The sequence below is a fragment of the Bidens hawaiensis genome, unplaced genomic scaffold (genome assembly GCF_021521415.1).
Source record: "Bidens hawaiensis isolate Kalapana, Puna unplaced genomic scaffold, B.hawaiensis_p1.1 tig00070161_1, whole genome shotgun sequence".
Lineage (NCBI taxonomy): Eukaryota > Viridiplantae > Streptophyta > Magnoliopsida > Asterales > Asteraceae > Bidens > Bidens hawaiensis.
In genome coordinates, this window is record NW_027502336.1 from 6,004 (window position 1) to 18,504 (window position 12,501).

The 12,501-nt window shown below is 47.3% G+C and overlaps 1 protein-coding gene across 1 annotated transcript; it reads right to left on the reverse strand.

Annotated features, from left to right (window-relative positions):
* Positions 1-535: 535 nt before the first annotated feature.
* Positions 536-1,282, reverse strand: LOC143605568 (uncharacterized). Its single transcript, XM_077081637.1, has one exon. The coding sequence runs from the start codon at positions 1,280-1,282 to the stop codon at positions 536-538; it is 747 nt and encodes a 248-aa protein (XP_076937752.1).
* Between the last annotated feature and the right edge of the window lie 11,219 nt (positions 1,283-12,501).

Genomic DNA, 12,501 nt, shown 5'->3' on the forward strand with positions numbered 1-12,501 from the left:
TGACATAATTTCTTCCCCATTAACAAAACATTCTGAATCCGCCACTGAGACGGAGCTTAGTTTCTAGTCTATTTTACATTTCTCGTTTTTTTGGATTGTAACTAGGTACAAAAGGTTACAAATAAGTTGGACCAAGTTGATCCAAAACTTATTTATTTTCATGTAATCTTGTTTTTTTTGTGTTGCTTGGTTAGCTTTTTCCGACCAGCTCCGTAAATTTTATAAATCTTTATCGTTAAAAAAATAACATACCTACTCAACCAGCCATGTTGACCTTTGATTTTGACATGTATTATGATAGGCCTTGTTTAAGTAGGCTACACTCCAAAGAATTGCAGAGAAGGAAACAAACAATTGGGATAATTTTCTGATATTTTTTCATTAAAAAAAACTGAATATATACATGCAATGAAACAGAAGGGTGAACGCCCACGTTCCTTATTCAAAATGAAACATGTACCACTAACTATTACTCCTAAGACTTAGTAAAATAAAGAAAGAAAATAGGAAAACATGTGATCGTGGAACTTGCAGATCAATCCAATAATTTGCTAGGCTTCTTTATGTTTCTCTTGGGCCTGTTGTAGTCGTCCAACTTGTCTTGGGCATGTGGGTCTACTGATGGGCCAGTGTGGTCCGTAACATCACCTCCCCCTGAAGAATTTCCATTGTCCTCAATGTTGATGTAGAATGGATAAAGTTGTTTCAGTTGAGCTTCATCTTCCCAGGTTGACTCTTCAAGAGGCAATTTCTCCCATTTAACTAGAAGTTTTGTCTTGTTTTCACTATCCTTGCGCGAGTCGAGAATTGCTTCCGGTAGGAGACTGATGTCGGTAGCTTCAAAGTTGTCAAGAGAATCTGAAGTAGGCTTAGCACGTCCGATATATTCTTTCAGTAATGAAACATGAAAAGTTGGGTGGATTTTCAAAGTAGCTGGTAACTCCAATCGATATGCAACCTTGCCAATGCGATCTAAAATCTTGTAAGGACCAAAGAAACGCTTGGATAGCTTCTGATTTCTGCGTTGCTGAACCGAATGTTGGCGATATTGTTGAAGCTTCAAGTAAACAAAGTCGCCTATGTTGAACTCCTTCTCCAACCGTTTTTTGTTAGCCTGCTTAGTCATACGAGCCCGAGCTTGTTCCAGTGAAGACTTTAAAGCTGCCAAAAGAACCTGATGATTGTTAAGTGATAAATCAATTGAAGCGTTAGAGTTGGATCCCGGAGTGTAGTCATGAATGGTGTTGACGTCCCGACCATAAAGAGCTTTGAATGGGGACATTGAAGAGGTATGTACCCGCCTCAACACCGAGCAAGGCGGGTCAACCCACAAGATATAGACAAGAGGCTTGAAATCAAGACATTACGAAGTCACAAAGCCAAAACCTATGCGCATGGCGCATATCACATATGCTCAGGCATCATATGCCCAGGCACCACACATGCTCAGGCATCATATGCCCAGGCACACATATGCTCGCGCATCACATATGCTCACGCATATCACATATGCGCGTGGCGCATCAGCGCGCGACGCATATCACATGCTCGTGCATATCACATCTGCGCATGAAACATCTGCGCGTGAGAATAAAGAGAAGACCTCGCGCATCCTCAGGATTGGCGCATATCACACATGCACATAATCAACCTCGTCCTTATCCAAATCAGGATTAGGGCAACATTGATTGTGCATGTCAGACAACCTTCCAGAAGGTATCTTTTTAAGGAATAAGAATATGCTGATGTTGACAGCTGCCAAATGAAAGGTGGACAACTCAGCATAACACATGTGCTACCACGTGATTACAACCAATGAGAAAGCACCAGGTGTCCCAGAGGACACGTGGCGCAGAGCAATTGGAGGAAGCCAACAAGGCTGAGCCCAATCAGTGGAAACCCTAGCACTATAAATACAGCATCAACTCCACAAGGAAGGATCATCATAACACATTCATTCACATTCAAGCATATTCAATTACATTCACTCACAGACAGTTACATTCTGTAACACTCTCAATCACAGGAAATTACAGAGTATTCAGCTATTAAGCAATACTCTCCAGATTTCCTTACTCTCATAACATTATCTTCTCCTACAAATACTTATTCTCACACCGGAGGGTTACCCCAAAGAGGACCCCTCTGTCCCTTTCTGAGGGGTAAGTTGACGGTGCTGTTCATTTTTGTAGGTGGAAGAACACAGATCCAAGAAAACCATCGGTGAAGAAACATAATCACACCCGAGGAAAGTAGATCGTCTACCAGTGAGTCGATCCACGTCTCTTCATTGGCGCCATCCACTGTTACAACGGCAATCAGATCTCATCAGATCTATATATAAAAAAAAACACCATGGTTTCTGGCGTTCATAACGTTGATCAAGTTCTGGAGGATATTGAACGTGAGGATGTTAATGAGGGACAACAGTTTCTGAGGGTGCCGCGTGATTCTACGCGCACCACCAGTAACCGTCCCTTCATCACAACTCCTCACGGCCAGACTGAAACTCCTCCAGACGATCTCACGTTACAAAATCTTGCCGGCGCGAAACAAAAAGGACCAATGGGTCCAGAAGATGAAGTAAATGATCCAAAAGAATGGCTCATAAACGAGCAGCGGCGTCTAATGGACAAGTACAATGAGATGGTCAAGCAGAAAAAGCTAGCCGACTTAACACAAAGGCAAGCGCTTGATAAGCAAACTGTTCATGGAACAAAAAGGCCGCGCGCGTCGGAAGAAGGACATTCTGTTCACACTGCACACACTGAGTTCAGTGATGAAGAAGTGCACAGCATGAGGAAGACGCGAGATACTCATGCAGGAGGCTCACAGCTCCGCGCGCCTGTGAACATGGCGCCTGGAGCCAGAGCCGATCTGGATCTGCACATACCGTACAGCCCACCAGTTAGAGGGCAAGTGGACGTAACCACACCGTATAGACCAGCCATCTTGGTGAAACATTCAAAGTTCACTGAGCGCATCGCTAAGGCGCCCATCCAGCACAAAACCAAGATGCCAAGTGGTTTGGGCAAATATGACGGCACAACAGATCCAGACGATTTCTTGCAAGGTTTTTACAACACGGGAAACCTAGAGAGCTGGACGATGCCAACATGGTGTCACATGTTTGCCCGCTGCCTCACGGGCGCGGCGCGTGTTTGGTTCGAGAGCTTGCCGACTGGGCAAATTGATGGGTTCGAGGAACTATTGGAAAAGTTCCAAGCCCACTTCGTACAGCAGCGCAGACACACGCGCGACCCTGATGACATCATGCACTGCGTGCGCAGGAATGATGAAACGATTGAAGACTACATCACTCGTTTCAATCAGGAGTCTCTGGCAATCGGAGGTATAACGGAGCAACTCCTGCGCGTGGCCTTTATACAAGGCGCGCGCAGTGATCAACTCCGCCGAGCTCTCGTAAGCAGAGATGGCATGCCCACCACTTGGGCAAAACTAATGGAAGCATCGCGAGTCTTCGCGAGAAATGAGAAACAAATTGCCCAAGATAGGGCAAGAGAAAGAGCGCATCAAGCTGAGTCACCGCGCAGCAAAGAAAAGAGGGGCAAACAGAACTCTGTATGGTCCAGGTTGCAACCAACCAGTTTTTCTTCCGGAGAAAAGCAGGCGCAACCAAGCTCACCCCAGCCCCAAAAAGATGTTCGTAATCGCGGGGAGGGTGACAAGAGGGAGGGCGGCAGAGATCCTAACAGACCTCTGCCAAGAATATGGACTCCCCTCACTAAAACGCCTTCACAGGTGTTAAGCACTGAGAATGTCCAATTCAAAAGCCCCAAGCCACTACACTACAAGGGACCATCAGACAGTGGCAAAGTACTGTGAATTTCACAAGTCCACAGGACACAACACTGATGCATGCCACCACTTGAAGGATGCAATTGAGAAGGATGTGAAATCAGGCAAGCTGGCTCACCTGGTAAAAAAACTCAAGACCAGAAAATGAACAACCAGAAGGAGCCTCTGCCAGCAAAAAGTACAAAAGAATATGTGTAGCCGAGGGAGGAAGGCAAGGGCAAACGTCAAGAAAAAGAAGCGCGCAAATCCAAGGAGATTGGCGCGAGCAACAAGTAATCTTCCCAAGAATCAGGGGAGGCCCTTCAATTAGCAGTCCTCTGGTCATCACTACACACATTGCTCATTACGAAGTGTCAAAAGTCCTGGTGGACACTGGCAGCGAATCAGACATAATGTATGAGCAATGTTTCAGGAAACTGGATCCGGCAGACCAAGCAAGGCTTGAAATTGTGAATGCGCCGATCTCTGGTGTTTCCAATGAAATCATTCATCCCCTAGGTCAAATACAATTTGAGCTAACTATGGGGGATGAGAAACACAAGCGAGCCGAAGTTGTTAACTTCTTGGTCTTGCCCACCACTTCTTGCCACAATATGATCTTGGGTAGGGGAACGATTGCCCAATTCAACGCCATACCGTCGCCAGCGCACGGCGCGTTGGGGTTCCCAACACCAACAGGTGTAACTTTTGTATACCGAGATCATTTGTGCGCAGTGACAAGTACTCCGCAGGAGGGGAGAATGAAAATTCCAATGGCAGAAAACGCGCCAGAGGAATGGATTCTCAACCCGAAATTCCCGGAGCAAAAAATCACAATTGGCGCTACGTTATCAGACGACACGAGGCTGAGAATGAAAAGGTTGCTCACAGCATATATGTCGGTCTTCGCGTGGCAACACTCTGATATGACTGGGGTTCCGCGCGACCTGGCGCAGCATTCTCTAAACACCTTCAAGTCTGTAGAGCCAATTGCTCAAAAGAAGAGAATCATGGGGGATGAAAAGGCGAGGGCCATGAATGAGCAGGTTGAGGATCTACTGCGCGCAAACATCATCCGCCCGATACGATACCAGACGTGGGTAGCCAATCCTGTGATGGTAAAGAAAAGTAACGGGTCGTGGAGGATGTGCATTGACTTCAAGGACCTCAACAAAGCGTGCCCAAAGGATTGTTACCCCCTACCAAACATCGATGCAAAGGTGGACTCCGTGGCGCCATTCAAGCTAAAATGTTTTCTGGATGCCTACAAAGGCTATCACCAGATTCAAATGGCACCACAAGATGAGGACAAGACCGCATTTAGAACCGACAAGGGTGTTTTTTGCTACACAAAAATTCCCTTTGGTTTGAAGAATGCGGGCGCCACCTACCAAAGACTTATGGATGCCGTTTTCAGCGAGCAAATCGGAAGAAACCTTAAAGTCTATGTGGATGATTTGGTGATCAAGAGCAGGGAGGAAAAGCAAATGCTCAAAGACATCGAAGAAACCCTTGGGCGCCTAAAGGAAGTTAACATGAAGCTCAATCCGAGCAAATGTACTTTCGGCGTACTAGAGGGAAAATTTCTAGGTGTAATGGTTACCAAGGATGGTTTCAAGGTGAACCCTGAGAAGGTGGAGGCCATCCTTGACATGCCCTCGCCATCCACCATGAAAGAAGTTCAGAAGCTGAATGGTAGATTGGTATCAATCAACAGGTTCCTAGCGAACCATGCAACCAAATCTACCCCATTTGTCAATACATTGAGAAACTGCTTAAAGAAAAGTCAGTTCAAATGGACTCCTGAGGCCGAGCAAGCTTTCAGTGAGATTAAGAAATGTTTGATAAATCTGCCCGCGCTCACAGCTCCTCTTCCTGGTGAAACTTTGACATTATACCTATCAGCAGGAGAGCGCGCCATCGGCGCAGTATTATTGGTGGATCGCAAGGGAATCCAAACGCCAATATACTATGTGAGTCGGGTACTGACAGATCCTGAGACGCGCTACTCCATCATGGAAAAGTTAGTTTTATCACTAACACACGCGTCGCGCAAGCTTCATAGATATTTCAATGGTCATCCCATTGAAGTTCTGACTGGTTACAACATCCAGCAAGTCTTGCGGCGCCCCGCGCTCTCAGGAAGGCTGACAAAGTGGGCGCTGGAATTAGGAGAGCACACGAACTCCTATAAGCCCCGTCCAGCAATAAAGGGACAAGTCTTGGCTGATTTCATTGCAGAAGTCCCCGAAGGAAGAATTGAAGAGGCTCAGCGCGAGGTAGACCCTCCGCGAGCCAATGATGAAGAAAATGTTTGGAGATTGTTCACTGACGGAGCTTCAAACAATGAAGGGTCCGGTGCAGGCCTCAAACTGGTGGATCCAGAGAATCATGAATATACTTACGCCATCAGGTTGGACTTCAAGAGCACCAACAATGAGGCTGAGTATGAAGCCCTGCTGGCTGGCCTGCGCATCGCGCAAAAATTCGGAGTTAAAAAGCTAGAGACCCATGTTGATTCATACTTGGTAGCAGCACAGGTCAATGGCCTTTATGATGCCAAGGAGAACACCATGCCTCTATATCTAGAGCAGGCGAAAAAGCTCATCGAGCAATTTGACTGCTTCAGAATCATTCATATTCCGCGCAGTGAAAACAAATCTGCAGACGCGCTGAGTAAGATGGCATCAACCAGTTTTAATCACTTTGGCAAAGATGTCAGGGTAGAAGTAATGAGCAACCCGTCGGTGGTAGCGAAGTCTGTCCTGGTAACTCATACAACCCCTTCATCATGGATAACTCCAATAATGGAATTCTTGAAGGAGGGAAAGGTACCAGATGATCGCGCACAAGCGAGGAAGATAAGACACAAGGCGCAGAACTATGAACTGCTTGACGGTACATTATATCGACGCTCTTATCTTAGGCCGCTCATGAAATGCCTAGATGCTTAGGAAGCAAGCTATGTGATCAGAGAGATACATGAAGGAATCTGTGGAATTCATGCTGGCCCGCGCATGGTGGTTGCAAAGGCAATGAGCGCAGGCTACTATTGGCCAGGCATGTACTTGGACGCTCTAAAGGAGATCCAAAAATGCAAAGCATGTCAGAGCTATGCGCCGAACACCATGCGGCCAAAGAACAACTTGATTCCAGTAACCTCAGCATGGCCTTTCCACAAATGGGCAATCGACATTGTGGGTCCCCTACCGCAAGCGCCTGGGCGAGTAAAATTTTTGGTAGTGGCAATAGACTATTTCACAAAATGGGTTGAAGCCAAGCCACTAGCAAAAATCACAGCCGAAGTGATGAAGCAGTTTATCTGGAGCCACATCATATGCCGTTTTGGCTTGCCCATGGAAATTGTGAGCGATAATGGCAAGAAATTCACTGACAAGAAGATATCCAGCTGGCTCAAGGAATTGCGCATCAACCAAATTTTCACTTCAGTTTATCACCCTCAGGGGAATGGACAAGTGGAACGCGCGAACCAAAGTTTGTTAAATGGGCTGAAGAAAAGGTTGGAGGGAGAATCCCATTCTTGGGTCGAAGAGCTACCTAATGTCCTGTGGGCACACAGGACATTAAGCAAAACCAGCAATGGCGAATCCCCGTTCAGCCTAACCTATGGAACAGAGGCAATGATTCCAACAGAAATTGGATGCCCATCCCATAGAGTACTCATGATGAACAAGATTGATAACGAGCGCGAAAGAAGGTTGGATCTCAACTTACTTGAAGGGCGCAGAGAGGCGGCTATCATCAGTGAAGCCAAATACAAGAAAAAACTGGAAAAATATTACAACCAGCGTGTGAAAGAATGCCACTTTAAGAAAAATGATTTTGTCCTTCGAAACAATGAAGCTAGCCGCGCGGTACCCCCGGGAAAAATGTCCCCCAATTGGGAGGGACCTTATCAAGTCTTGGAAGAATTGGGAAAAGGCGCATACGCCTTAAAAGATTTGAATGGAAAGAAGATCCCCCGCGCATGGAATGCGGCACAGCTTAGAAAATGTTTCATGTAAAAATGTCAAGTTTGTAATCAAGGCTTTTTCAGCCATTATGAATAATGATACGCGCTATCTTCTCTTAATGTGGGTTCTATTACCTTTTTGCATACATGTTTCACACTTCCCTTTATTAGTTTTGAGCAATATGACAACATGGTATTGACTTCAAAACGAATTAAAAACGAAGTAAAACATACATGCGCGAGCTTCAAGCTCAAACGCGTTAACGAGTCTTAACTCTAAAACGTCAGGGCCTTAGCCCAATTCTATTACCTTTTGCATACATGTTTCACACTTCCCTTTATTAATTTTGAGCAATATGACAACACTATATTGACATCAAAACAAAATAAAACGAAGTAAAACATACATGCGCAAACGCGTTAAAGAGTCTTAACTCTAAAACGTCAGGGCCTTAGCCCAATAATGTGAGCCTTAGCTCAAACAACTCACAACATCCATCCTACATGCTGCGCAGCCTGACCATAAAATACCTAAACACAACTAAGGCAAAGCAAATGCCAAAACATAGTTGTTAAGGTCTCAGGTCGAGGTCGCGCATAAAATTGAAATGGATATCTGAGTAGCACATTGACGCGTAAGGCTAAAAAAATCATAATTCCATAAACGCGCGATAACGTCGCGCAAAAGAGGAATAATGAAAGCGCCAAGACACGTGTCAACATAATCAAGATATGGCAAAAGCACTTACAACATGACAAGGGTTAAGTATAATAAATTCCTTACAACCTTGTTCTTATATTCAACAAGCATATTTTATATAAAGAGATGAATGGGAATGCGCAAGATGCGAAGAAGGGAAAAACAAAATTTCATTCCAAAGCATTGAAATTTACAAGTTTACAAGATGAGATACAAACTACAAATAAAAAAAAAAAAAAAAAAAAAAACATGAAGGGCTTCTCAAGTCTCCACGTTGACATCAGCCTCTTCATCATCCTCATCATCGCCCTCGGCATCTGGCGCAGCCTGCTCCTCGTCATCTCCAAACTGACCATAGTCAAGTTCTTCATCTTGAATGGAGTCTTCTATCACAACAGTGTCAGGAGCGGATCCTTTGGCCACGCCAGAGCCGCTAGCAGCGCCATCATCGCCGCCGCCAGCCCCCTCGCACTCGTCAAGTAATTTCTTTAGCGCGACGAGATCGGGCTGGTCAGCAAGCGCGGATATCTGCAAATCATAAGCAAAAATATGAGTACAAAGATACTTGGAAAATAAATCAAAGTAATCTCATTAAGGTTAAAATACCTGCGCAAGGATGGGAATGGGAGTATTCATATACTTCTCCCCCATCGCGGCCATCTCCGCGCAGGCAGCGGAGCTCTGATAAGGGTATTCGGATGGGTTCTTCTTCAGCATGCCATATTCATAGCCATCCGTAAACCCTTCAGCTCGCCCCACCAAGCGCGCGGCAGCGTTGCAGTCCATCACAAGGGCCTGAAACTCGTCTGAGTATTTCATCGCGAAAGCGCAACGAGTCATGCCCTGTGAGATGAGCCAGTGGCGATCCTGCGCGAGGCCAGCAACAGACGTCTCGAGGGCAGGAACCTGAGAGTTTAATAACTCAACAGTTTCCTTAGTCTTTTTCAGCTCCTCTTTGTCGGACGCTGCTGCCCGCCAGGATTTCTTCTTTTTCCGCCCGCGCAGCATCAAGTGCTTCCTGGCTAGACACTGCCGTCGCCAGGGCTTCATCTTTATCGGCCTGCGCGGCCGCCAGCTCCCTCTTCAGGCGCGCAACCTCACTCTCCAGCGATGATTTTTCAGTGATAGACTGGACAAGAGCTTGGTCACGCGCCTCCGCCTCCAGCTCCAAGTCGCGCGCTCTGCGCGCGTACTTGGCCGCGTCCGCCTCCGCCGCCTGCAGCTTCTCCCGCGCCGCCTGAAGCTCATGCCCGCGCTTCACGAAGGCGCTGTTAGCACTGGCTCGGTTCTCACTGAGCTCTGCTTGGAGCTTCTCAGCTCTTTCGCGAGCATCAGAAAGATGCCAAGCAGACACCTTAGCCTCTTGCTTGGCTTCCGCAAGAGCATCACGTACTTTAACGTAATCAGAGCGAAGCTCTTGGGAGGCAGCAATGAAGGCTGACCCAGCAAACATATGATCGTTAAGCAGGTCGTCGCGAGCGCGGTCCTCCTGGAACCTCCTTTCAGATGGAGGCACAGCATGCGCTCAGAATTCCGCACACACACCCATGGACTGAAAGGTGCTGTCTTCAGTAATATTCCATCTCGGGCGGTAAGTGTGATCGGCTTCCTGCAAAAACAAAGAAATTATCTAAGTCATCAAAACATTAAGATGGAAGTCCGCGCAGCGGAGCAAAAAACAACCTATACCTGCGGGGATGAAGCAGAAAAGTCAGCGCCAGCCCCACGAGAAGGCTCCGCCGCGAAACCTCGTGGTGCTGCAGGGCTGGCGCGGGCGCCGTGGGAGTCTTCAGCATGAACCTCCTCATCCTCCACTGAAATAGGCCTCTTCTCCTGCGACCTAGATTCAAAATCAGTCTCGCGAGGAGGGCTGTGCGCAGGAGGAGGTGAGGGAGGTCTCGACGCCGCCAGGTCGGCGCGCAAAACGGCCTCCTGCTCCTTAGTAATCCCAATGAGGGGAGATTCATCGCTTGCAGGAGCAGGAGCAGAACCAGCGGCGCTGGCGCCGGCCCCAGCAGTGCCGCCAGAAGCTTGTACGCCAGCTACAGCTTCTATGAAAAAATCAACAAAAAGAAATGGTTCATGACTTGATCTAAAAGAAAGTCAGAAAAAAAAAGAGCGAAATACGTACCTTGGCGCAACTCCGTTCGCGAAGCGAACATCGCCATGAAGTCCATTCTACCCTTCTTTGCGGGTAAAACGGGGGACTTCGAAGCGACCTCCGGCGCAGCCTCGGCATCTTGTTGCGCTGTCGCCGGCTCTACAAAAATTTGAGCAAGCAAATATTCATTAGTAATTCTATCAGAATCGCGCTCATAGAACCATAAAAGATAAGCAAAGGATAAGCAAAATATACCTGTCGAAGGCGCAACACCACTTCCCTTTTCCGCCGCGAGAAGGGAGGAGGTAGCGCCACCATATCTCAAGTGGACAGGAGGTCTGCCTACTTTTTGAGGCAGGGAAGCCAAGGAAACCTTGGTGGTAAACCCCTGGGTTTTCCCAAATCCCCCCGCCTTAGTAGGAGGATCCTGAACAACAGGGGCATCATCCTTCTTCTGCTTCTTACTGGCCCCTGCGCCAGTTTTCCCCTTAGCTTTACGCTTTAGTTGGGGCGGCTCCTCCTCTTCCTCCTCCTCTTCCGCGAGCTCCAGCTCGTAGTTTTCAAGCGCATCTACAATACACGCAACAGAAGTGTTAGCAAAATTTGGTATTATAAAGGAAAATGCATAACTACAAAGGCTTACCAGGCGCATCGCTATCGAAGACAAATCCCAGATCAACAGGGATGAACATGTCATCAAAGCGATCAGGGAAACCAACCTCCCCAGCGCCGAGCGCGACGGATCTACCCTCCATGTGCTCATCATAGGCGGCATGGATATACTCCTTGGTGACTGCACAAAACAAGTCAAATGATATCAGCAAAAAGAATTATATTCGCGCAGAAGTAAAGCGATGAGAATAACTTACACAACCCGTCGACTTGGATAACGGGCTCGAGCGCGCTGTCCGCCCACCTCTTGCTCATACCAACCCCCACTAGCGCCTCCTCACAAATGTTCTTGGCGGGGGATGGTTCGGCGGTCAGCTTATTAACCCAGGCGCCAGTTGGGTTCTTGAGGACACCCACATCCGCAGGCGCAGAAGAGATCGAGCGCATGGTCATACGGATGGGGATTACACCAGCCCTTATGTAAAAAAACCTCTCAGACCAGTCATGAAGGCTCTTGAATGAAACAGTGGAGCACTTCACCTTCTGACTGCGAGGAATAAACGAGAACCAAGAGTCTTGGATCTTGGGCTTGTAAAAAAACTGAAAGCGCCGAGGGGTGGGCTCCTCGCGCTGGGATTTGCACATGAACTCAAAGTGAGTCATGCGCACAAGTCCAAACGGATGGACTTGGGATATATGAATCCCATAGAACTTAAGCAGTGCACCCACAAACCTTGTCATCGGGAGACGAAGGTTGCAGTGGGTGAAAAAATGGCTATATAGGGATATATAGCCGGCAGGCGGGTCCGCCGCCGTTTGCCCGGCCGCAGGCAACATGCAGCCAAACACATGGAGGAAACCCTGAGAGGCGATAAGGCTGTCAAGATCAGCCTGCCTCAATTTGCAAAGGATTTCATTCCACCTCTTCACCGCCTTGGTCCTCCCTACCTCCTCCGATGAGACCTCAGCAGCCTTCTTCCCCTTGCCGGTCTTCTTCAATGTAGACATTACTAACGATTTTCTACGACAATGGATGGGGGAGATTGTGTGGTCTGAACTATCAGACATACAAGTGTAAAAACGAACGGAGGATGCTTCTGAAGAACAGAAACCTAGAAGCAGAAAACGGTAATCGGAATATAATGAAAGAAAGAAAAAGAGCTATGAATATTAAACAATAGGATGAAGGATAAAAAAACTCTAAGGGCTGGCTTTTATAGGCCCAGGAGAGAGAAATTTTGGTGCTGAACGGACTTCACGCGCCCCCACTCGCAGGTCTAAGCCAATGCGAGCGCGACACGTGTCCCTGACACTGTG

What these genes read in the sequence shown, in the direction of transcription:
- LOC143605568 (XM_077081637.1), bottom strand. Translation starts at nt 1,282, where the DNA reads ATGTCCCCATTCAAAGCTCTTTATGGTCGGGACGTCAACACCATTCAT.